Source organism: Denticeps clupeoides, chromosome 5 (assembly GCF_900700375.1).
Source record: "Denticeps clupeoides chromosome 5, fDenClu1.1, whole genome shotgun sequence".
Taxonomy (NCBI): Eukaryota; Metazoa; Chordata; class Actinopteri; order Clupeiformes; family Denticipitidae; genus Denticeps; species Denticeps clupeoides.
The window spans coordinates 4,716,278-4,743,224 of NC_041711.1; the positions used below are offsets into that span (position 1 = coordinate 4,716,278).

At 43.6% G+C, this 26,947-nt stretch overlaps 1 protein-coding gene across 2 annotated transcripts; it reads right to left on the minus strand.

The window, feature by feature from the left end:
• Positions 1–71: 71 nt before the first annotated feature.
• Positions 72–26,682, minus strand: ubr5 (ubiquitin protein ligase E3 component n-recognin 5). 2 transcript variants are annotated; one of them, XM_028980564.1, is made up of 58 exons: positions 26,451–26,682; positions 22,417–22,461; positions 22,059–22,140; positions 21,817–21,893; positions 19,750–19,869; positions 19,064–19,397; positions 18,329–18,488; positions 17,998–18,147; positions 16,370–16,581; positions 16,009–16,125; positions 15,753–15,863; positions 15,464–15,618; positions 15,101–15,218; positions 14,824–15,008; positions 14,320–14,429; positions 13,770–13,882; positions 13,309–13,452; positions 13,068–13,179; positions 12,829–12,983; positions 12,509–12,706; positions 12,218–12,428; positions 11,926–12,052; positions 11,680–11,831; positions 11,476–11,571; positions 11,059–11,182; positions 10,837–10,934; positions 10,500–10,654; positions 10,260–10,351; positions 10,008–10,154; positions 9,559–9,677; positions 8,513–8,639; positions 8,278–8,407; positions 8,021–8,181; positions 7,621–7,860; positions 7,346–7,469; positions 7,142–7,253; positions 6,832–6,963; positions 6,277–6,534; positions 5,839–6,107; positions 5,538–5,749; positions 5,168–5,401; positions 5,003–5,082; positions 4,668–4,840; positions 4,439–4,552; positions 3,957–4,168; positions 3,752–3,872; positions 3,192–3,537; positions 3,014–3,101; positions 2,772–2,916; positions 2,554–2,684; positions 2,398–2,458; positions 2,087–2,265; positions 1,921–2,005; positions 1,660–1,815; positions 1,436–1,549; positions 1,071–1,215; positions 874–959; positions 72–774 (listed from the first exon to the last, which is right to left on the minus strand). In XM_028980564.1, the coding sequence occupies exons 1-58, from the start codon at positions 26,510–26,512 to the stop codon at positions 562–564; spliced, it is 8,529 nt and encodes a 2,842-aa protein (XP_028836397.1). In that variant the 5' UTR covers positions 26,513–26,682; the 3' UTR covers positions 72–561. The 2 variants fall into 2 exon arrangements, with proteins under 2 accessions (XP_028836397.1, XP_028836398.1); XM_028980565.1 differs by having other exon boundaries at positions 562–774; positions 5,009–5,082.
• Positions 26,683–26,947: the final 265 nt, after the last annotated feature.

The window sequence follows — 26,947 nt, forward strand, 5'->3', positions numbered from 1 at the left end:
CTCATTCAGGCACGTCCTATGATATTTTAGTAGATGTGAATAAAAACCGGACAAGCAAACTTAGACATCAATAGTTGCATCCAAGTTTATTTTTGAAATTCCCTACTCCCCTATACAAGAAAAAATGACCTTCCATAAAGGCAGCAGTGAACTCTCTGTGATAGTTAAGTTTTTGTTTAGGGCAAAGAAAAAAATATTCAATCACAGTGTAATTTTTCTTTAAATACATCTGCTGTCTTCTTTGGCTGGGGCTTGGTGAACAGTCTACTATCTGATCAAATTCCTGGGAAGTTAAAGAGTTCGAGCCAATGGAGCAAAGGGGTGTGGGCCTCAACTTTACAAAGCCAATGCAGGAATGTACATTTATTTCAGGAAAAAAAAAACAAATAAAAATAAAATAAGAACAAGCCGCCTGCGTTCATAACGCAGACAAAACAAATTACCGCCAGGGAAGTGACAGCACTTTTTTTTTTAAATTCCATAAAATTGTATAGACAAAAAATAAATCTACAAAAATGGAACTAGTAATATTACACAACAGTAAACATGATTTGTCACTCTCTACACAAAACCAAAGTTCTTGGTCTTGATGGCTAGTAAGAGTTTCTGTTTGAGAATCTGTTTGGAGGAGTAGAGTGGCACATAGAGGCGAGAGATGCAGGTGTTGGCGGTGGGCAGGTGCTGGTCGTCTGGTGGGCGAATGGTGATCGAGGGCATGGGCTGAAAGCCCTCTTCACTGGCTGGCAAAGACGGACTAGATGTCCAGAAGTAGACCTGCGAGGATGGATGGCAGAAAAGCATTGGTTAATTCAAAACCACTGTGTATGCTTTGTTAACGTACAGAACTCAAAGAAAGTAGGAATACTGTCATACCAGATCCTGCCTCTCGGTCATACTAATTTTTTCAACAATGGACCAAAACCAGCGCTTGAACTGCAACAGCTTCTCTGCATTCTCCCCTGCAAATGTAAATAATTTATATGTCAAGCAGACTAAAGGAACAATCCAGGGTCCAAAGCTAAAACTGTATATAGGAATAAACAGCTGGTAGCTAAATTAGAATACTTTACCAGATTCATCATTGAAGGAAGTAAAACTAATCAGCATCTGAACATTGACTTCTCCACAGCCATTGACAAGAAGCCTGAAGTCCTCCGCTGTGAGGTCTTCAAGGGCATTCTTGGGAAGCACATCAAGCAATCCCTTTCTCATAGCCTAAAAAAAATTGCTGTTAAAAATCTAATGTCTGTGTGCATTCAAGAAAGCATGGATGTGTACTGGAGAAGCAGTGGAGATTTAGCAATACTAATTGAGATATCATTCATTCATTGGTCCATAAACATCATATCCTTTGAACAAATTTACCAATGTCACTATGTGTTCTTTCATTTTTTTGTGCACAAAAGGCAAAATCTAATTTATGCAATATACTCACATGAAGAGGTTGCTCAGCAACCACCAACATCCTATGCTCTGCATACTTCCTGACATACTCATAAACGTTGACAGAAGTCACTGGCATGTTGACACCACCAGACAAAAGCTCCACCTGGGAACAAAGTACGGAAAAAAATATTCACATGAATATTCTTTAATTGCAGATTAAAAAAAAAAAAAAAAAAACTATGAAAAGGCAAATAGTGGCTTTAAATTTTCAACCTGTCCAGCTCCCTCCTCTTTGCAAAGGTCAATGGCGAATGCCAGGTCCATGGTGGAGAAAAAGGACTCTGCATCGCCATCCTGGGAGTGCTGGATGAGCTGCCTCAAGCTCTCGTACATCACGGGGTCAAAGAAAGCGAAGTCATGCCAGTTCACCTGCACAAGCAACCAGCTCGCTTAGAGACAATATTCACTAAAACAAGCAACAGGAAAACAGACAAAAGTAAGCAATGTTCCTAAAACTGCAGGAGGCAAACTCACCTTTCTACCCAACAAGACTTTGATGACATGTCTATTAAGGGTGATTGGGCACAGCTCATTCTGAAGAAGACAAAGCCCAAGTATTCTAAAGGGAAACAGAATGAGAGAGTCAGGGAGCTAGAAAACAAAGCATGAACAGTGGAGATGGTGATTTGTCTATACGCACCTGCCAATGTTCCGGAAGCAATTGAGCCTGGCTTCAGTGTTTTTGCCAGGTCGGGGAGAGTAGAAGCCCCGCTTTCCTGGCTGGTAGAACAAAGGGGCGTTGTCGTCACCATCATCAGGGTCATCAAGCTCCATGTCCACTACACTGCGAGTTGAGCCATGCCTCTTCCTGTTCTCTTGCTGAAGGTTTACAAAAAAACAGCAGTGTAAGGGTTTGGCTTAAATACTACTACTAATTACAGTAATTATTCAGAATATTTCTTTCAACGTAAATGTAACTGTGCATGTGGAGTCTCCTGCTTGAACCCTCACCTGTGCTTTCTCAGAATTGTCCAGGAAACCAAGGTCCAGTATGCTGTCTGCACCATTCTCCCTGGAGGAGGAGGAAGCAAAGCAAAGTTTATTCCATTGCACATGCAAATTCTGGGCTGTGTGAATGACCAACAGGCTTGATTAATTCAGTAATACCTTCCATGTGCAATGAGTAGCTCCATGGCCTCCTCCACCCGGGCTCTCAGAGAGTCCTCACTGGCCAGGAGCAGAAGCAGCTGAGCAGGGGACAGCTCCAGCAACATCCCAGTGATTTTGCTAGCAAAGGCCTTAGCAGAAACAGCGTTTATAACAGTCAGATATCTTTATTGAATGGGGGGGTAACATGCATTTACTTTTGTTCCTGAGAAAAGTACCGGCTGCATGGCATGTACGCGGGGATATAGCCTCTCCCCCAGCGCCTGTCTGTGGGCAGGCAGTGGATCGGGCTCGTCACTGGGGTTCCCCTCTGAGGCAGGCCTAAATGGCCTCGTGTCAATTGACAGCTGCCTCCTGGAATCCCTGTCATAGCAGAGGAAAGAAAAACAGCATTCAGTTTCAAACCATGGCAAGATACGGAGCACACGGGTGTCATTTCAAGGCGGCTAGGGAAACTCACCGGTCTCTGTCCCGCCGAGAGCCTGCTCGCAGGCCCCCACTCCGCCTCTCCCTCTCACGATCTCGATTTCTTAGCCTCTGCATCAGATCTACAAAAAAAAAAAAAAAAAAAAGATGATACAGGTATGCATAATTACATGACATTTTTAAAACACTACAAGATCCACCCTGATACATACTGCTAGCCTGCATCCCTTTGCTAACACTCTGCACACAGTCCAGGTTGGGCAGTTTGTCATTGGACAGAAAAGCTTGTGCGATGGCTGTGTAGAAGCTGCGTGCCACTCCGCTGCCCTCTCCCGGCTCATCCTTGAATGTGACCTTGACTCGATGGACAGCCATGGGTGTAGTGGTGCAGCGTCGACCAAAGTGTGCGTTGAGTTGCCTCATGGTCTGCTGGATCAGCTGGTCCCGGTCTCGATCCACCTCCAGGGCCAGGTCACGGGACTGCAAGTTCCGAAGTTTCTCCATCTCCCTGCGGAACTTGGACTCCTTCACCTCAAAGCCTCCAAGCTCAGTTAATATCTAAATTTTTTTTAGAAAATGTTCACGTTAGTATGTTCATATATTTATTTTTTGCTTCAGTTCTGTCTAATCATCTTTATTTGCTTTATCATAATTGCTGAGTGTTATTTTCTTGATTTTATTAAATTAAGATTTTTAACTTCACTTAGTGTTAAAACTTAAAAACTAAATTAAATGAAACATTTTAAAGTAGCAAGAAGACAAGTTCACCCACCGATCCAGGCTCTGCGCCTACATCTTCCATGAAGACTCTTCCAAAAAGCTCCAGAGAGAGCCGCCAGCGGCCCAGCAGCATGTCGTGAGAAATCACCATACCCATGAAACTACAATGAGGTCTGCAACACAGATTTTAAAAACTTTGATTAATTTCATCAAATTACTACGGACTCACACACGGTAATCGGATCCTCTTCTCTTACCTAAAGGATGGCAGTGGAGGTCCCTCACTCTCAGTCAGGCCAATCTCGGCCAGCAAACTGCTCTTTAACTGGGCTGCAAGGTCATGAGGGGAGGGGCCGGGTTTAGAGGAATCAATCTCGTGCACAGCAGTGGCCTGCTCTTCTTTTGGCTGAGACTCCATGTTCATCACATTCTTCATGTTGGCTGAATATGACATCTTGGTTGGTAGAATCTAAGACACAAACAAAGCATGCATTGTGTTACACCATACAGATACCATACAATTTGTACATGTTTCCTGTAGAAACAAATAGACCAATATTTTTTTTATACTATATTTTTATAAATGGACTATGGTGGGTCTGTGTGAAACTGCATTTCAGGACACAGTATATGATGCATACTGTTGTACTGACAAACCTCTCTTGAATTTTAAATCTTTCCATCAAACTGCTTTTAGTCTAGAAATTGAACCTCGGAGCAACTCCTGCCACATTCCTACCTCAAGGCAACTCCGGTCCATAGTCACGTCACCAAGACCTTTGCTGGTCATGTAGGAGGAGGAATAAAGGCCCTGGCTTGGTCTTCCAAATAAGTCCTCCTTCCTTGCATTAGGCTGAAATTTTAAATAAGGACAAACAAAATCACCTTTCTACATTATTTCACATGCATTATGAGTAACTGGAAGGAAAATTAGGGGCTCAGAGGTATGACTGCAAGTGCATTTTCACCTGTAATAGATGTGGCTGATCAGCCAATGGGATGGCCTCAGCCAGAGGCACATCAAAGGGATTGGGTGGGATGCAACCCAAAAAGGTCATGGAGTCTGAGCGACGGAAGAATGGGTGATTCTGCCCGGTCTCAGCGGGAACCATATCATCGTCTTTGTCTTGAAGAGTGGAGCCTGAGCAGTGAAAAAAAGGGGGGGGAAAAAAAAAAAAAAAAAAAAGTCAGAACCACCAGAAGACAATGCTTTAAAAAAGGAGATTTTGAATTTCACAGGATTTTTAAATATACCATTACTCCAAAATATTTAAATAAGATAAAACAAAAGCCTTTCACTCACACTTACTCTGATTGGTGTCCTCGTCATTCTCATGCTCTGAGTCCTCATTGTCCAGACCAAGTTCTAAAATCTCCCGATTTCTGGAACAAGAAGGAACTAAAGGTTAGGTATGAGGCCTAAAAACTTACCATCGGTTTTGGCCAAACATTACAGACATTTACAAACCTCTTCCTGTCCATCTGTGGAGTGTCCAGAGTAGTTTGCTGGTTCATGGCCTTGATCCAGTAGATGAGGGCCTGGAAGACATAGGCCACGTGTTTGAGCGAGCATACGTCCAGCACCGGTAGCACGTCCGAGTGCTCATCATTGTGCGAGCGCATCAGAGACAGAGCGTAGTTCAGGAAGTCTCCTCGTGCTGACATCATGCCCTGGCGTGCAGTAAGCAGTGTGGCAGCACGCCTGAAAAAGGTAACACAACACAAATCATTAAATAATCTACATATAAAAAAACTAAATCAAAAGTAGCCACCAAGACATGCAAAAATGATGTTTATGCTTTTCATATTTCATCAATAAAAGGTAAAGGTTAAATCACCTGCGGCCCTCCAGAGTGCGTAGGCTGGCTTCCTCACGAGCAGTCATCCGTTCACGGCGGCCGGCATGCTGAGAGGCATGGAGCGGGTGGCTGGGGTGTCCAGGGTCTCCCGCTGAGGAAAGAGCAGAGCCGTAGCGGAGCTGAGCCTCGGTAGAATCCATAATTGACACCATCCAGTTCCACGTGGGAATCAATTTATCCTCAACATAGTTCTGGGGAAAAAATAAAAAAATATAGTAAGTAATATAGTAAAATAAAGTAAAAATATAGTAATCTCTTATTGGAAAAGCTTTAACTTCACCTGCAGGTTCACTGCATCCTGATAGGTGAGCTTAACTGCCGCGGGATACTGAGAGTAGACCAGCGGGTTGTATTTGGGAATGAGCCCCATTAGGTCAGAGATCTGGCGGATGACTATGCTGTAGGCTCGGGCCAGACTGCTGGCAGATGTCAGGTAACTGCTGGAGTTGCTGGCCTCCAAGGCTGCGGCTGCAGCCGCTGCACTGGTGCTAATAGCGCTGCTGCGGCGCAGGTTGGACGGGTCGATGTAAATGAGGCCTGTAGAGCTTGCTGCAGGGTAGATTAAACAGACACTGAGGTTACTGTTCTGGATCATGTATAAATAGTCATTCATATTCTCATATATATATATATATAAAATAAAAAAAATAAAAAAATAATAAAAAAAATTAGTTGGATAAACTGAGTCCAGTGCAGTTTCCTTCAGAACAATCCTAACCTGCGGGTGCGGAGGTGCTGGACGGAGCTCCTCCCGCTGTGCGCTGGCTGGGAGTGGTCCGGACAGCCCACTGCATGGAGCGTGGTGCCTGGGCAGCACTGTTGGCATGAGCTGCTCCCGTGGTTCTCTCCAGTGGTTCGTCCAAAAGGAAAGTCTCCTGGTCAACGTCATCACTCTGGCTGCTGCTACTGTCAGAGTCACTGGAGTCATTGGACTGTGAGTCGTCTTCTGAAAAGAAGGCAGGGACACTGCTGGCACCTTGAAGGGGAAAGTGGAGGAGGAGGAGGAAGGGATGGGGCAGAGGGGAAGGTTGTGTGTCAGTGTGACTAAGGCTGCAGATTGCTGGTGAGAGTGCAGGTTAGTGTTCCATGCCACCACAAAACATTTTTGGCACATTAATCATACTAAAGGCCCAGTTCACAGGTGGAGATCTACCAAATAAACATCAAGTAACAAGCTGAATCTACAAATCTACGGTTATAATACTGTGGTATTATACTGTGGTGTTTTGGTATATATAAAGAAATACCAAAACAGTGATAACTAATTTAATACCTGCTTCAGACCCAGCAGTAGCTGCGGTGACTACGCTCCTTCGGCCACTTGCGTTGTCCTGGTTGCTATGGTTACTCTCACTGTCACTCTCAGTCTCTGCAGCAGCAAGGAGGTCCAACTCCATGTCACTTCCTAAAAAATGATGAGACCAAATTTCTATTACACAGAAATGACAAAATTGCTATTAAAACAGATAATTGTAACATTATTTTTATATAAACAAACTAGATTGATAACTAAAAAATACATTTATCTATCTAATAGCCACAAGTGAATTCAGGGAACACACCAAATCCTTTGACATCCTCACCATCTTCATCATGTTCATCATGTTGACCCTCAGCCTCTGCATTCTCTTCTCCCTGTTCCTCCTGGTCATCATGATGATCCTCCTCCCCAGCCACTCCTTCAACTACCTCAACCTAGGCAAATACAGCAGGATTTTTCATGCAATTTATTAAAGGCTTGAATCCTGGAATATAGATATATTATGTATTTTTAGGTAATCCTCTACCTCTTCAACATCAGCAGATACAATGTCATCTTGTTCCTCATCTCGTCCTCTAACAGGCTGGGATTGGCTGCTCCGGCGAGGTTGGGGTGTTCTGATAATGTAGGAGGAGGCTGTCTGACTGGAGCTGAGATAGTCAAATGCCCACAATTAAATAATAGTAATAATAAAATATATAATAATCAAATAATAATAATAAAAAAAAAAAGTTTACTACTCAATTGCTTAGTTTTACTATAACCCCTCAGATAAAGAACTTTTCCAAATTTTGTACTCACTTGCTAGACTGGTCAGGTGATGGCCTAGGGGGGAGAGGTTCCACAGAGAAAAGTTCCTCGCTGCCTTGCACAGCATCGATGCTTGTGCTGGCCAGGGTGAAGGGCGCGGTGGGTCGGGCTATGCCCATACGCACAGGCACGATAAGGGACTCTGCCACGTTACACAACTCCTCCACTGCATAGGGCAGCAGGGCCTGGAACACGCGTCGACACTTCCCTATGGGCTGGGGGATGAAGTTACTGAAAATAATAGAAAGAATACATTTCCAGTTTAGAATTTAGACATTGCAGTGTGACCAGAAACAGGATTTAATGCATTACAAAGCAAAACATAAGCCCTATATAGATTATGCCAGTGCAAATTAATGCTTGAAGATGGGGGAAAAAAAGCAACTCTTACTTTTTCTTTTTGGATGATGCCATCTCAACACTGAGGATGACAAAAACTCGAGCCACAGAGCGCAAGAATCTCCTAGTGACCATCACTGCTTCCTCCCTTCGCCCAGGAGTGTATTTATTCTGCAGCTCCTTGACCAGTGTGCCCAGCAGTGTGTCAATGAACTACATTCCACAGAAAGTAAAAGAAAAACATTTTTTTTTTTTTTTGCACAATTTTTTTGCAGATACAGAAAGTAGCAGAAGCAACAGATGACTTACTGTAATGTCAGGGGCACACTTGACAATAAGACAGTGAGTAAAGCAGTCCAGTCTGATGGTACCACTCTGCTGGTCCAGGTACACCTGCTCTTCTGGTAGTAAATGAGCAATTCTGCTGCTTGCACTCAGTCTGAAGCACACATACAGACACACATCAGTTGCCAAGCACAAAAACCTTGTGCCTTGATATAGGATAATTCAACAATAGCAATGGAAGGAGAACCAAAGAGCCTACGGGTCTTTATTCTCCTGAGAACCAAACATGATCATTGACTTGAGGGCATTCCAATCCTGCAACACACGCTCCAGGGCCAGCTGAGCAAAGCGAGGAGGCTCCAGGTCATGATCTGGCATGTCAGAATCTGACGAAAGACCAAAAGCATAGAACAGCATCAGTATCAGCAAGTCCATGTACATCTGAAAGGCAGGGGAATTTTCCTGACCATTTCTTGATTCAATGCGGAAAAATCTACCTAATAATTACTTAGCCTGTACCTTGTTACACCCAGATATTCCAAACAATGCAAAAAAAACATTAAAAGGTCTCTGTGACATTATTTAACATTAATAAGAGTTCCCCTTGCCTGTCCATGGTCCTGCAGTGGTTAGAAAGAGTGTAAAAAGTGCTTTGGTCATTCTGCTTCACCTTTCATGCTTTTTTTCTGCCCAGAGAATTAAAACATTCTCCTCCGACAGTCATGGCCTCCAAATGTGCAAAGCATTGTAGTTGCTCGGTGATTGAATGTAAAAATGGGCACTAATGTTTTTTTTGGGGTTTTTTTAATACAGACGTCCTGTCAGCGCAAAACATTGTAGTTGGTGAACAGTGTTGTTGATGTCATTTCCAAGAATACCCCATCAAATTCTATGGGTTGCTCTGCTCCTCGTCCCACCTCTCTCCTCCTCGTTATTATTTAAAGCTACAGACACCGAAACTGTGTGTCCGGGGGAAATCTCATTGTTGGACTGGCTAGTAGCTGTAATTCTGCCCCAAGGCTGAATTTGTGAAAGAGACTTCAGATACAGTATTAGGAGACCAATAAGACTGATATAAAAGCAAAAAAAAAAAAATTCTCACGGTATGGATTTTTTTTTTGTGTGCATCAATGGAAGACACTAAATGAACTCACGCAAATGCATATAATGGAATGTTACAACATTCCTTCTGGCTTGATTTTATTTTTCTTTATATTTTGTCAGGACTCAACACTGGATTTTCCACCCTACATTTCTAAACCGCATTAGAGAATCATCCCAAATGTTACCCACATGCACACGCACCTTCCGCATTGGCAGCTTTGCGATTTCGATCCTCTCTTATGCGGGGTGGTCGGTACTGGCAGTGTTCCACACTTTGTCTGGCAACAGTCTGTACCAGGAACAGCAGAATGTGCTCTCCTCTAAACAGAGACCGGGAGAAAGATGATAAAAACAGCACAGGAGTGAGGCAAACAAAGGGCACAGAAAGGGACAGAAGATGCTCAAAATTAGTACAATGGCATATACTGAATTTACACATTCAGATACAGGTCATTTTTAATGTCAGTCTTCAATTATACAAAAATGCTTTTTAAAAGTTCTCAAACATTGTAAAGGGCCAAATCTCAAAGAAATTCATCGTTTTCATATCAGTCCAAGCAGTTTTATCAAATTTGTCATTGAATGTTATAATGATGTACATAATATTGATGCCTCCATGGAGTCTTTTCTTAACATGCACACATTCCAACCTGCTGTTGGGTGTTGTAACCAGATTTGTGGTGGTAAGCAGACGATACAGCAGGTCCAGCCTTGCGGTTTTCTGCCCTGCAATCAGAGTCTTGCACTTGCATTTCTCCCAGCAGTCGCAGTATGCAGTAGGAGAGGTGCGCTTCAACCTGGAAGACCAGAGTTGTTTTGTAGTTAGTTGAAAGATTATTACTTACAAGTTGTTGAAAGCACAAATTTAGTACATGCTTTAGATTTATTCCCCATATGCTTACTTGCAATCATGTCCCTTGTGACAAACTCTGGCACATTCAGTACAGCAGCACAGAGACTCCAGCAGGCCACATGTCCTACACTCAAAGATATCCTGAAACACAAAAAACAGCAATCTTTGGCAATCTCTCTCAGGCCTCTGTCCTGTGCCTGACACACATCTTATTTTTAACTTAACAACTAAACTCGCAGATTGCAACTAAACATTTTAGACAAGAGCAGACTGGGGGGACGGTCCTCACCTGGTTGATGTGCTCGGCTCCTGTCCAAGTGAAGCTGCACGTGTCATTACAGCAGAGAACGTAGAGAGGAGAGTCATCAGGGTTGGTGCCAGATGGACAAATCATCTCCATAAAAACAGAGTCTGCATCTTCCTTCTCCCCAACACCAGACTCTCCTAATGAACACAGGCAAACACTCATCAGTTTTACACTCAGTGTCAGGCTGCTGTGTCCACTGGAGTTCTTGAACCAATTAGAAATAATTATTGTGTTTATAATTATTGTGTTATGTGGGAATAATTAAGTTAATCTGGAACTAGGGCAAATATTAAATGCTGTATTATTAGTAATGCATTACCCTTTGCCATTTTTTGTGCCGCCTCCAAAACTGTGATGGCTGCTGGGTATGCTCTCCCACTGACTGCCAGCATGAAGGGAGTCATCCCACGTGCATCCCTGCCAGACAAAACACAGCGACATTTAGCACCACAGGAAAAACACATACAGTCTCCTTAACAGGAAGGAGGGGGTGACTGAGCCTGGTGGAACAAATATGGGGAAAAAAAAACAGCTCTCATACTTAGCAGAGAGCAACTCCAATAGGTGTGGACGCAGCACCACACTGTCACACATGAGCTTGAGGATGAGATGGGCATTTGCTTTGCGGTCTTTGGATTCAACCACGGAGGGTTCTGATGATGGACCTGCCAAAAAGAAAGAACTGAGCATTAAAACAAGAACTATTTTAAATCACACAAGATAGCCCTTGAATATACCTGAAACCATGGAGGGACCAAAGTTTGACTAAAATAATAGAGTGAGATCGTTTGAACACTTTGCAGCTGCCACCACCAGCACAGAGGTTCACCGAATGGGACCAACATTAATGGATTTTTTTAAAAATCATAATCTTTAAGGAAGCTTAGTAATCGCTCATAAGATGGCCTGGCTAACCACCAGTAGAGTTCATGGTTCCATGGACTGTTGTAGAGCTCACCTGGAATGGTGGAGGTGCTGGGTCCCTGGCTCGTACCTGTGGAGGCTGTTGTGAGGGAGCCCACTGCAGGGGCCAAGATGAAATCAATGTCACCATCTGACAGAGAAAACCATTTCATGAGAGGTCAGGCTACCAGACTGCTGTACCTCTAGCTAAATGGCTGTCATGTCAATAAGTACTATGCTTTGGGTGTGGCAAACTTACCAGGATCCATAGGTGGGGGGTCAGGCACCCAGCTCGGAGGGGCAATGGGAGGGGACACAGGGTCCTGATGGTCACTGGACGAGGGACCAGACTCATGCCGGCCAAGACCTGCTGCTCTCAGAGAGCGTCTCATCATTTCACGAAGACGCAGTCTATAGATGAGAACATTTGTTAATTAACTTCCATCACAATTTCACTAATGGCCGAATATCACTGGTGACCACGAATGACAAGGTTTATCCTTACCCTCGGCTGTTGGAGGAACCAGTCCTGTTGCCAGAGCTGTTGCTGGACACCACAGAGATGGCATTAGCAATGGCCTCCACCGCAGACAGTCTCTCAGCAAATGTGTTTCTCTCGGAGCGCTCAGCTTCTGGAACATAAGGCATGAGACACAGTTGAGAACAGTGCAGCAAGGGAACAAGCAAACACTAAAATGACGCAAGGAACAGGACATTTATCAAAAAAAGGCCTTAATATTCTGATATTCTGTTTTTCTGTGTAACTGTGTAATTTAGTCCAGAGGCTGGGTGTGTACCTTCTTCCTCCTTGGTTTCTTTGTTACTGACAGGGAAACAGACGGAGACACAGGCATGAAGGACATTCCGGTTGCCGTCGCAACGATGTTCAAGCAGGGCATCAAGCGCGCGGGGGTTCTGCTCCAGCAGCACAGCCTGTTCCAGGTTGACCAGGTACTGCCGACAGGCCTCATAGTCACACCGCAGGACGTGCTGCATCAGGGTTTGCTTCTATAACACAAAGCATTCTGTTAAACTTAGTTTTTAAAGGATGGACTTTTTCCCCAACCATGAAAACCAGATAAGCATACCTCAACAGCCATAACAATGACTGCAGCTTTCTTTTTGATGGTGGAGTTACTAGGGAGATTTACAAGAGAGTGCACACCCATGCCAAGACTTGCAATGGGAGGCAGATCTAGCCAATCAGGGTCTCTTATTCCACCCATACAGTCTTTGGCCATGGGGTAAATAGTGCCATTGCCATCCCGCAATATGATTGGAGATTCCTGAGCAGAAAAAAATAGGGTAAGAATCAAACAGAAAAATTAAATGACAAAGGAAAAAAAAGAAGAAAAATAAATAGTTTTGTAAGAGGTAAATATTACATAGAAAACCCAATTTAACTCACCTGGCCTGCGGTGAATATGGCCACATTGCGCTCATTCTGACCCAGAAAGGCCAGGTTACTGGTAGGAAAATGATTCTCCTGCTCAGCTTTACCTGTTGCTAAGTCAAAGATACAGTACCTAACCCAACTGCCCGTTTTCAACACGGCATGAACTCCTGCAAATCACACCGCGAAAGTTATTAGACTCTCAGGACCTCAAGACAAATGTTTTAGCATTTTATGTACTCTAAGAATTGTACCTTTGGAGTCAACATTCACGGCTAGAATTTCAGCCTTTTCTGGGATACACAGTTTTTTAGGTGTGCGCTGAAAACAGTCAGGAACTTTAGGAGTTCCACCTGTTTTTACAACCTAGGGGAAAAAACAACAAAAAAAAAAACAAGATTACTTCTGGACCAGTCCTTGTTTATATGGATATGTATACGGACCACTGTCACTTCAATAAATTGGCATTAAAAAAGCAACCATGGATTTCTGTACCTGTAGCTCATCTATTCTGAGGAGTCTGCAGTCCTGCAGCAGTGAGGAGGGATCAGAGTCAGTGGGAGCGGCGCTCTGCCCACTCACGCTGCTCGAGTTGCCTGGAAATTTCACAGCAACATATGCACCATCGACTTTTAGCACCTTGAGTTCAAAAGAAAAAGCTGTTGCAAATTAGGCGTCATGACAAGTGACATCAGACAGGACACAAAAGAAGACAGAGATACACACCATACAAGTATATTAGTGAAATGCACAATAGTTAAAATCTAGTAACAATAACTTATGAGCTATTTGATCTGCAAATGGCTAAACTGTAAATGACAATAACTTAAGTGTACATTAGTTAAAGCTAGCAAAACATACATGGAAATAAAACTAAAATAAATATAGAGGTTAAAAAAAAAAACAGGTAGTAGGTCTCCCCAGATCACAATTAGATCACCTGCAGCCACACCCACCTTTCCCACAGGGACGTTTTTAACGTCCTCCACAAAAACAACCTCACGCAGAGGCCACTGCTCCTCATTCACTTTCTCCTCTTCTTTAGGGGCTGGTGTAGAACGCCTGCGTTCTAACACCACAGCAGAAAACGTGTCAAAACATCATTTAAAAAATATTCACATCAAGTAATGCTTACTGCTAATTCTTCTGCAAACCCAGTGAACATTGTAAGTCGCTCTGGATAAGGACGCCTGATAAATGAAAGGTTCTCAACCTTCAAGGCCAAATTCCGTGCCTCAAACAAGTATTCATATCCCTTCAACTTTTCAATGTTACAGCCTGGCCTGTCAGTTTAGGTGAACCACCATGTCTTAGTAGCATCCCAATAAACTTAATTTGTGGGGGTCAAGGGGTATGAATACCTTTTCAGGGAACTATATATTTGGAGCAATGTGTATAAAAAATGTATGTTTATATTAAACAAAAATTAGAAAAACTAAGCTCCAAGGCTCAACTTTATACTGGATTCCAGTATAAAGTCAGATGTTAGGGTGTGTAAGAGCTTACTGTAGGGCAGAGAGGCGCTGCTGGCTATGGAGGAAGTGTCACTGCAAGTGGAGGCAGGGGACGGAGGAGGACCCATCTCTGTCTTCACCAGCTCAGGTTTACTTTCAGTCCTGCACAACATCACAGACTATTACCAAAAAATTTGCAAAATGCAAATCTAATAAATTACTAACCATTGAGAGCATAAAGTAATTATATTACATGTGCATACAAACAATCCAAAACAATTTGCAAAGGGAAAAAATATATTTCTGCAGACAAAGCATTCATTTGGTGTAAAATGTTCTATATATGTTTAGTCACAGTTACTGTATGTGCATCAAGATCTTGTGAGGCTTTCATTAGTGACGCCACCACCATGCAAGCCCACCTGTTCTAATTAATAATAGTCTAGTCATAATCAATAAACCAGCTGGGCTCATCATGGTGACAGTGATGTTGCAGGAAATGACACAGGCAAAACAGGCACTAATGAGGGACTGAGAATGGCGGCGAATGGCTTACTTGGTCTCCTGGGTCTTCGTGCTCTTCTCCATGTTCTTGAGGCTCTCTGGTGACCGCAGTTGGAACCTGCAGCTGTCATTCATGTTCCAGACCGACTCAAGCAGGACTCCCACCTTAGGAATGCCAGCACTAACCGAGAAGGCCACAGCACCAGCGTGGTAAAGGGGGTTATTTCTCAGGCATACCTGTCAAGGTAAAGAAAGAAAGAAATGCATAAGAACATAATGTGACTCAAGGTAATGAATGTTCTATTGCAAATTCATAGCAAATTACAAACCTGAGTTCCCACAGTAATGTTGGGTATTGACGAAATGCCAGCACTGGACTTTGGCTTCTTGTTTTTGGCTCGAGCCTTTTCAAGCATCTTTTTCCGCTGACTAAAAGGCACAACACCCCTGAGGGAAAGAGGACCCATAATAAGTCAGCACATACAGATATTTAAAAAAGCTGTGGACTACATTAGGGAATCTGTAGTTCGTCTTATCAGCACTTCATATCAATAGGCCATAATAATACATATGAAATTATACATTTTAAATACAAAACTCTGTTTTACATGATGCGACACACTGCAGCTAATCCTGGCAATGTGCCTCTCCCAAGGCAAAAGCAGATATTTATTCCTGGAGTCCCTACTCACCACCAGTACAGACTGCTCTCCAGTTGGGCGCAGGTGTAGAGGGCACAGCAGTGAAGGGAAACGATGCGCTCGCCCTGCAGCTCGGGGAACGTCTGCGTCCCGTGCTCTAGTTTAGAGGCCACTGTGCTCAGGGTCTCATCCACCCACGTTGCTACCTACAGGTGCAAAAACAAAGCAATTCCGTTCAGTCAAGTCCAGAGAAGTGGCAGTGTGCTGAGATGAAGGATGAGGAAGAAAAACAAGGATTTTTTTTTTTTTTTTTTTTTAAATCCCCATGCGACAAACTGACCTTGTTGCTCTCAGTAGCAACTGTAGCCCTAATACTGTTAGCAGCTAGGAGAGTGATCTTCTCATTGGCCAAGCCCAGAAAAGAGACACGGGGGTGATGGACAGAAGGATTCTAGAAGAAAGCCAAACAGATTTAATAACAAAAAAAACACCCCCAGATTCATATATACCGGATAGAATGTACATTAAAAATTTGATGCTGTTGTGCATACAAATTAATAAATATTATTGAAATTGACCTCTTAAGGGTGGCTTACCTGTGCATTTCTGTAGGGTTCAGGATCGTTCCACTTCCATTGGTAGAGTTCACCCTTTGTGCTCACTGCAACCATCTCAGAGTACAAAGCTGCAATGCTCACAAACCTGGTGCCATCCTGCCCCATACACAAACAAAATGCATGTAAGCTTAAACTAACTACATATTTTAAAAGTGTTCATAAATTCAAACTGCAGGCAGACTGAAAAAGGGCAAACAGCAATTTCCCATGGTCAGGTATTAAATCGTGAACAACGGTCTGGAACAATGGTCTCCTCGCAGTTAATCACGTAAAATGTCAAGATTGAGGCCACAGAGCAGACCGGGCTTTAAAAACACAGCCAAGCAGCCTCGAAGCCCACCTTGTCTGGCCACCACTGCAGGTCCTCGCTGAGTGTCACAGGGCTCTGTAAGGGCACGTTCTTCTTGTCAAGGCTCAACTCCCCCTCTCTGCTAGTGGAGCCACGCTCGGCATCGAACGATGCACCGTCCAGCCACCTCCTCTCCCGCAGCCTCAGTACAGACTCGCGCTCACGCAGCAGCTCTGAGTCTCGTTCTAAGGGGAGAAGGAGAACTGGTATGCAATAGGGTCACACCAGTGGGATAAAAGTAAGCCACTCTCTGGGAAAGACCCTTGTTTGACATAATGAAGCAAATAAAATTATCAAATATAAAAATGAGAATACTAATAACAATGGTCAGCATAATGAGAGGAAATGAAAACAAAATGAGAAGTCAGGAAATTAAAGTGATTAGAAATCAATTATAAAAGTGAAAGCAATAATGCGGTCTCCACTCACATATCTAAATGTGAGGTTATAGGGATGATTTAAAAACTCAGTGGAGGAAAGCAAACCAAAGCGTGCAAATGAGTGTGCTTGTCAGGAGGATGCACTTTACTTGACACCCCTGTCATTCTGCCTATAGAGCATTTCACAGACAAGAGATTCGGCTGAATGATGTCATGTCTACGAAAAACTCATGGAGGCATAATGGCTGGAGGAGTAAAGGGTTGGGTAACACAGCCCCCAAGCTACTGTAAGCACTGTGATCTTATGGGACTTTCTCAGAGGGCTCACTGCTGAGGAAGGGGTCCCTAGCCATGCACACAACTGTACGCACCCTACTGAATTTCATTTATCCCTTGATTAAACAAGGCAAACGGCGCACATGAGGTCAACATTTTCTGCATTTTGATGCTGCATGTTTGCTTTTATTTGAAAGTCTGGGTGACTTTCGGACTCTAGGATTAGAGTCGACCACACATTTCATTACTGAATGCACCCAACTCAAAATAAGCAATGATTCTAAGGAAAAAGTAGATCTTTTAAAACAGGGTAATTCAGATTACTCCAGCATATTACAAAAAAGAACACTCTCCTGAACTGGGACAGGCATTGTGGCAAGATTTGTTGTAAATCAAAGCCTAATACTGATTGCAATTCAATACAAACCATTTTATAAGCAAACTAGTTGCCAATTTATTTTTGATTCAGCCAGGCCAACTCAAGCCATTTTGGTAGTTCCAAATTACACTAAATTACACTAATTACACTAAAATCATATAAACTACAGTCAATGCCCTGAGCGCTTCCTGTAAATGAAGTACTACCTGTTTTTTCATGGCACAAACCCCAAATAAATTAGTTGTTAATTATTTTTAAAAAGGATCTAAATTTCCACGTTCCCAAACATCGAGACGAGAATTCACAATAATAATTTACTCTGGTCTAAGGGCTAAAATTCAATTGATGAATTATTAAGATTACACAACCAGAGCCATAATGCAGCAGAGAGCATTAAAAATAGCTTTAATTAGTTTGCCAAAAGTAGGCTTAAAGTATAAATTTCCCCCTAGTGTCGGGGAAACAGAATACATTACAGAATACATCTCCCACAAAGAACTTGCAGAAAATGTTTTTCCACGTGTCTCGTTGAATAGTGCACAAAGGTGACAGAGGGAGCCAGAAACACAGAGGTCTGGGCTTACCTCGTGATGAGCCAAGGCGAGAGAGAGAGGAGCGGCGAAAGGAGGGGTAGCCAAAGTAGCTGATGTCCTCAGAGAACATGGCGTCCGCATCGATGATCACACTAGGGTGGGCTGAGTGGATGTCTGCATCCAACAGTGACATCAGGTCTTCTGTACACAAAGAGAAACAAACAGGGAACACTCAATAAATCATAACATATAGATCTACTGTGAATAATCAAATATGTCCCCAACACATCTCAACAGGCAAACACAAAGGGGGATAAACTAATAAATGACTGTCTTTCTGGCTGAACCAAGCTCATACTGTGTAAGAGTGGTGTAGCCATACCTCCAGGCAGGTAAGACTCACTGGCTGTGTCATCCCCATCATCTCCGTCCTCATCGTCCCGGCTCAGTAGGTTGTTCACAGCAAGGTTCACGTCCAGGTTTGTGCGCTGGAGTTCACGGATAATGACGCTTCGAGACTTTCCCTGCAGCACCACCTGGGCCTGTGACAGGACAGACATTTCAGAACACAACAGTCAGAAGCTGTTCAGGTGAGGAAACACTTGCTTGGTAGTTAAAAGAACATAAATTATCAAGCTATTTAACATGCCTTCATGAAACAAATGTATATTAAGACAAATTCGCGGCCCAAAACTAAGTTATCTGACTTTATTTAGATTATTATAATATGAAGCACTGATAACACAAACTACAGATCCCATAAAGCAGTGCTTCAGTTGCGAATGCGATCTTTACACTGCAGCTGATCCTGTACAGAAGCAGTTTCCATGTCGACAGCAGCTTGAAATTCCTTTTTCGTGCTAAATCACTTAGTAACTCCATCACTGTGTGTAGAGCGGTCAGTTTGTCAGCAAATTGTGCATTGCATTATGGGATCTGTAGTTATGGGATGTGTGTCATCAGTGCTTCATAACGTCGGCCATGATAACAGATCTATATAAAGTGATCTCATGGGACGTGGCATGATAACTCCTGAACTTGCAACTTAAACCATATATTAAGTGTTGTATTTAGGAGCATTTGGAAAGGAACATGTGGATTTTCTGACTGTCACTACCTGAGAAATGAGCTCCTCTGGTATAACGGAGGCTGGGATGACCGGTTGGGGCTGACTGCCCAGCAGGCCTGAGCCCCGGTCTCTGCCCGTTCGGATCACCCTCGTCTGCCTGCGTGAGTCACGTGCTGCCGTTGAGGACCTCCCTGAAGAGCCGCCGCCACCACCTCCTCCTCCACCTCCTGCTGCTGCCGCTGCTGCGCCTCCTCCACCGCTGCCGCCACCGCCACTGCCTCCTCCGCCGCCGCTGCTGCTACCTCCCCCTGTTCCTCCTCCTCCACTTCCACCGCCGCCTCCGCTGCTTCCTCCTCCATTTACACCAGAGCTCCACCGGCTCCTGGCAACACACAAAATCCAAGGTAAACCACTGAACTGCGAAGCTTGCACCAAGTATAAAATGAACGTGAATTTAAAACACAAAATATCACGTCTGGGCAATTAAACGTCACATTCTTTTTATTTTACAGAAAGTAATGAGCTCAATGTCATCTTAAAAACAAGAAAAAAAAATCTGTCATTACGTCTGAAGGTAAGGGTATGGTTCCTGACATTAAATCAATTGTGTCGAAAGTCAAAATCCATTACAATCTCCAGGAATTTCTGTCTTCTGTCAGGAATGGTACCAGTTCCCTCAAGGCAGCCATGGTAACCTGGTGGCTACAAATCTGAAGCCCCCTGCCAAAACTTACCCAAGGGTGTTGCCTGCCAGCCTGCCCAATGTGTCTGAACCAGACAGGAACCAGGGCGGATCACTAGTCCTGCCTGGCCTGGAGCTCCTTCCTGCCCCTGAACCACTGCTCAACTTTGAACTGGAAACAAAAGATGGGAGATCAGTTACAAACCTGGAGTCCCAACCAGGGACTGGCTGGTCATTCCAGGGATTTTCATTTTTTACATTGTTTTAGTAAATTAACAAGATAAAGGGGAAGACTGGCATAACACCCTTAGGAACCAGAATTGGCTGCAACTTGTTCCTCAGTTATTAAAACCTTCAGGCTTAAAGACTCCTGGGGCTCTCAGTTGCTGATGCATGTCTAATATGATGGTGTTTGCCTCAGTTAATCAAATTTATACTCGATGATCCAACATTCATTTTATCATTGGAAGGTCATTTTAAAACGAAATTATTACAGGGTAAAAATAAAATTCCCTCCAAGTGAACTAACACGCAATGTGAACAAACTGCATTAATAGTAATACATGCTGTATATAAACACATTGATAATTAATACAGTCAATAATAGCACATCATTTTCATACACATTAACACACAGTTTCATTTGATATCAAATCAGTGAAGTCAATCAGATCTTTCACATTTTCTATGCATCCGTTTCCCACCACCTGTAAACTCGTTGTGCATAAAGACAAAATAAGGGTGCGTGTGCAGATTCTCACAAGGACACAGCAGCTCTGGCTTCAGTCCACCGTAAGTAAACTGGTTTGCCGAGGCACCACGTTTCCTTACCTGCTGCTGAAACAAAATGCTTTTCCATTCCTAACAGACGTCACTCATGCATACAAATTAGCCATTCATTGTGGTGTGACCCGAATGCAGCAAGGTTCCGGGCAGGAACCTTATTATACCAACAGGTATTTTAATGAAAGAATATCATAATGAAGTTTGCAATAGCTAAATCTCCTGTAGCCTCACACCCCTGCAATCCTCTTATGTAGTTCATTATCAGCAGCAAGTGCCATACATTTAAAGCCGGAGAGAGAAAATGCAGTTCTCCCACATCTAAACTACTAAACACTTCGCATTAAATCCTCTACCATCTGACTGGCCAAAGTTGCAGGGCAGACCCTGCCTTTTTCCACAGGCCACGCAGCAACCCACAACGCTGCTGACTCCTCAGAGCTATTACCATCTGTACCATCTCAGCTCTCTGAGAAATTCAGCATATTTTATCAGGCCTTGGCACAAACTACAAGCTGTGCAGAAAAGCTATGCTGTGGCTCTATTTGCAGGAGTCTTGAGGATGGCTCGATGGGAAACCGCTCAAAGCTTAAGAGGCCATTTGGCCTCATGCTGGAAGGAACTTTCAAAATGTTTAAAAGATGTTCAGTGGGAAAGCCAGGCCTTTGCCAACAGCTGAAAAGACTGTGCAAAACTGAAGAGAAAGCTGCTGAAGCCTGTGTTTGCACAGGGAGCTTAGAAAGGCTTTGTCAATGTTCACATCACAAACAAGACTGAGCGCCATGTTGCTGTGAGATCCTTAACCAGATCAAAGGAAAAGAAATATGAGGCATGAACAAAGCCTCGAAACACTTTAATTACAGGCATCACAGGCAAGAACGGCAGCAAGTCAGCTCGCTTCAGTCATGTTTCGGACATGTTGGATTTTTATCCGCTACATGCACGCGCTTACAAAAGCATTAAAGGCTATGAGACAAACAAAGTGCTTCGGTTTTAAATAGGGGTGGGAGTACCCTAGTGGGTAACACACTCGCCTATGAACCAGAAGACCCAGGTTCAAATCGCATTTACTACCATTTTGTCCCTGAGCAAGACACTTAACCCTGAATGTCTCCAGGGGGGGACTGACCCTGTAACTACTGATTGTAAGTTGCTCTGGATAAGGGTGTTTGATAATTGCTGTAAATATAAATGTAATGTAAATAATGCCTGGTGTCACCAAACTGAAGCCTCTGGAGTCAGAGTATTAAAAAATAAACTACACAGTGATTTTTACATGTAAACGTGAAGAATGTTTTATTAAAAGCCGACAGAGTGAGATGGCACAGAATCTCACCCGTCACTGCCGTCTGCCTTCCCCAGCTCCAGACGGTCTGGCTGGACAGCAAATCCAATTCTGCAAACACGCCCATCCTGAAACAAAGAAGTAGGAATATAAAGCATTTTATTCAACAAGTTCTTACAGTGATGTAAGATTATGTTAAAAACAAGACACCTTGCATAAACACGACAAGATGTTATTTCAAGCACATATTTTAACAGTAAAATCAACGTGAATTCGGCCAAAGACAATGTTACCTCAAGGAGAAAACCGGCATGGTTTGGTCCAACCACACACTGTTTTAAAGTAGCCTGCTCCAGAAGACTGAGGTGGGGATGGCTACAGCAGCAGAGTGGGGTGGGGAAAAGCAACACAGGACGTTATGACCAAATCCCCCAAATAACTGTTTATCCACTGAGGCCCTTACCACAGTGAATTATCATCATTCGAGATTCAGAGGGGTATTTATAAAGCAGCTGTTAACTGAGCAAAGGCCTGACGTTTTTCATACTATGCAGACTGTGCGGCTAACAGTATCACAAATTCTAAGCAATAACTATCTGAAGCCAAAAACAGACAAAAGACCAAACCAGCAGGGTATTTCATGGTGCTCACCTGTTACAATTGTATTTGTTGAGCTTCTCGGAGACTTCACGGAGCCTGTCGCAACCAAAAAGGAGAATTACTTTCAATTGAAGAACATGACCACATGCAGACCACAATGCATCAGTTCCAAATGCACAAACCCGCAGCAAACCCCATTTAAAAGATTCATAAGATGGTCAAAAGCTGACGAGTGTTTGCTGTGTGTACTGGAGGGACTCCGGAAGACAAGGACAACTGCTACTATTATTAATAGACGAGCAGGCTGGAGAAGAGATGCATGGCCCTCATCACATGGAGGCAGCAGCCCAGCTGGGCCACTCACCCCCCCCCCCCCCAGCCCTCCACAGCGCAGAAGCAGCAATAAAAAAAAAAAAAAAAAAGGTTAAAAATCCATGATGTCCTGGTACAACTGTATGGTGGCAGCAGTCTAGGGCCAGGCGGCTGGAAGTGTGGTCATTATCACAACTTCAGACAGGCTGCCCAAACCGAAACTCCGGGGAAAAAAAAACTTTTATTTTTTTTTTTTTACTAGAAACGATTGCAAACGTTCATACTGACCGGGGCAGAGAACACGTGGGAGCGGATGTAACAACTAACCGACAATCTGCAGTCTCCAGGTGACCGCTTCACTCCGATAAACCTCCAGAGAAGGTGGCTACTGGCCTTGTGCACCTCCCAAATTAAACATTTCCCACAGGAAACACAAGACCAAGGGCAAATCCCAACAAGGTCAGGCTGAAAAGAATGAATACTGCACAGCACTCAAATGGCCATGTGGGATAGTTGGCATTCAGCAATGTTAAAATACAAGCAGTTCAGCCTTGTCCACCACAGGTCATTGTAATCCAAACACACAGAAAATGCCTGCAGTTCAAGAATCTATGTATGTGCAAAAAAAAAAAAAAAACCTGACTTCTGATAATAGGACCAACAAATATGTGGTTATGTCTATTCCGGCCAAAGATCACACACTATGCAATGACACAGTGCGGTATGGTAAGAGGTTTAGAGTACATGATACAGAGAGATGTGGAAATGGAGGGGCTGGTTGTTGTATTGATCCCAAGATTTCAGGGGTTTTGGCACCGCCTTTAGGCCCTGGCGCCATACAATGAAAACATTGCCCCAAAACCTTCATTGCAAAAATATGACAGACAACTAAATTGTTTAAAACTAAATTAATGGATATCTATTTGCTTAATGTTATAAATAAATGACTCTTTGTTCAGTTATAATGCCTGTCCAGACACCGATGGAACAGTTCCACAGCTTTTGGTGGAAATGTCCACTTTTTGGGGCACTTGGGGGTCTAATTTAGTTACTGATAAGGTTTAGGTTAATCCACTAGCCAGCTACCAGTGTATGTTTCCTGGCCAAAACTTTAAATGATTATGGTGCAAAAGAAAACCAGACATATTACAAAAGAGTAGCAACGATTCTTTGCAAACACAAGCTTGCATGATTTTTTTTAGCATCAAATAAATAACCTTTAAATACACCAACTGGCCGAGGTTACGACTGGAGAAACCCTACATGTCCCATGAGAATCGAAACGCGTGTCAAATTGTCTCGTTGGTTCAATAGAAAGACTAAGCACCCTAGACAAATCTCATACATGACAGTGGCGCACAACAGCACTCCTCTTTAAAGATGAATACAGATTTGCAGAAAAAGACGATAAAACACACAGCAGGTTGCTGTAGCAGCCATATCAACAGACGGTTACAGAAGGCGAATTTTCTCTTTTTACTAAATTTGTATCCACCATTAACCATAAATTGAGCAAAAACCGAAGCGGTGTTTGCACCGATTAACTTAGCTGCTGTTCTGATCCAACTTCCATTTGTTAATGACAGGTTCAGTTCCCCTGAGCAACATAAGGATTTGTGTGTTGCTGATGGACGATGTGCCAGACGCAGGATTAGCAAGTGTGCCGTGAGCTAATTGATCGCACAGTCAGAGAAACGGCACATCTTCAAACATTCAATGAAAGCTAAGAACTAAAATATTAACAAATCAAAGCTCAAAGCAACGTACATAAAAAAATATCATGCATCAAGCTTGGGTAATTTATCCATTAAAATATTATACTGTAATAAACATACATCAATTTGAATATTCTATCATTATATGACCTAAAGGCTTGTTTATCCTGCATAATAAATTCGAGAGCAATTTCACACAACTTTAATCAAGCTGTTGCAGTAATTTATCATTACAGCTGCCACACAGTCTCATAAATCAGAAAACCACTCATTGTAGAAATGACTGGCACCATGAAAATCTACTAAATCATATTTCAAGAGCACTCAAGCCCAAAATATATAGTTCTTACAGAAGTTACCTTTCTAAACTATTTGAATTTGTCCAGCTGATAAATACACTACTTTACTTTCCTCATCAGGATACCCAATTTCCTGTATCGCCTAGACACAATGCGCCATGGCGAAAAATTAAAGGCACACAGTGAGACGTTCACTGAATCTGATCATTGGAACGAACCAACGAAGGACCATCATGAGCAGGACATCACTGCCAACCGCAAGAAGCTGGCACCAAAACTAGCTATCAGTAACGGAAACGGGATAAGACCTGGTTAAGCCGCCAATTTGAACATTTCTGAAATACATCTTAGCACATGGCCATACTCAGCACTTCAAGAATGACATTATCACAGCTTGCAACACTAATAATCACATCCGCTCTGCCCTTTTGTCTCTGTCCTCGACACACACATGACAAAACCACGTTGGGCACACAAAAAGGTAATATCACTGGCACACTTCAACCTGATGAGTATAAATCGACTGGTAAAAATGTGAATATTAAACGTTCTGAGCCTCGGCCCAGGAAGACAGGTCAGGTGACAGGAAGCTGAAGAGAGTTGAGATAAGATAACAATTAGGCTGCCATCCAATGGCATCAAAAAGGAACGCCTTTAGCTAACAAGAGATGTAGTCGCATTGACCGTCGAAACATTTAACTGGAATATAAGATTTGTTCAATTAAAACTCAAGACCGATGTTTACATGTGCTTGAATACCATAGGAGAATAGCAGAATTAGAACGAAGAAAAAAAAAAAAAGGTTCATTAACTGTGTAAAATACGACAGACGACGGTGTCACTTGAAGTAGATGTAAATGTAAGTGTAAGTAGATAATTTAGTAATAAACCACCAACGTGATTCACCCCTCAAGCACCAGACATTGTAAATCTATTTAAAACGAGGCCTGGTGGACTGAGACGAAACTATTTTCTTTTCTTTATTGCTTCAGCACTGACAGCCAATACCCTTTAAAACGTGTCGATGCTTCAATTCCAACTCTTAATATATATAAACATGTGTATATGTAAAGCTAGCAGAGCCAGATTGAATCTTATTACGATATCAGGCGTGCGTCCATAGTGTTACAAGGTAAACACGGCGGGGGGGACGCATTTAAAAAAAGAAAAGCGCTTAAAAAAAGAAAATGAGCAGCATCGTAACAACGCCGAAGGAGAAAGGGCGTTTTAATAGTCCGGGGGAAAAAAAGTAGTGACAGGAGCGCAAGAACGGAAAGGAGGTGCTCTTGTTTGCTAATTTGCTCCGGTTAGCCCAGACAGCTGCTCATCCGGGCTAGCTAAGCGCAGCCGGGGCTAAAGCTAGCTACTTTTTCCGCCGACGCATTCGTCCCAACTCTTCGCCCCGCCGCGCTCGGAGACGCGGCCGAGGGTGCTCGGCACCGCGCACGGCGTCCTGGCCCTCGGCGAGCGCCGAACAGCTGTCCGGAGAGGAGCGGGCTTCCCCGACGGAGCGGCGTTCCCTCTCTTTTCCCAGGCCCCATCCCCCAACCCGCATTGTCCGCCTCAACTTTGCCTGCCGCGGCCGGTCGGCGCAGCCCGCTAGCGTGTCGGGGTGGACGCCGGGCCCCGCGGTGTCGATTTCACAAAGCGTGCGCGACCGGAACGCCGACGCGGTGGGCCGGAGGGCGCCGCGGCGCGCCGCGCCCGGCACGGAGACCTCGATTTAAACCCCTTCCCCCGTTGCCCGCAACAAATATACCTGTCATTGAGCTGCTCCTCGGTCCCGGGGAGCGGGTGGACCACGAAGTGTATAGACGTCATGAATTCCGTCCAAAACAGTACAAAAAACGCATGAAGTGTTTGTGTGGGAAACGTTATTTGTCGATCTGCGTCAATTGCGTGTTTTCATAGAAGTCCTTTTAGAATGGGGGGAGAAAAAAACGCGGAGCTTAGATCTACAGCCTCCTCACCCACACGCCGCCATCTTAACTCTACCAGGCTTCTTCGTTCTGCGTCGACGGCCGAACATGCAACGGCGGCGCCGATTGGACGCCGTCGATGCAACGGCGAAGGTGATTGGCCCCAGGGCGGAAGCGAGAAAACGTGTCATGGCGAAGGGGATTGGTTCCGGCCATAAAGGCGCTGAAAAGACGATAACCCAAAAAGACGCACATCGCGCGAAACACGCTGACCATGTGCTGTCAGATACGATCATCTGTTACTGACATTTCTGAAAAAGCTGCATAATTCTGCTGA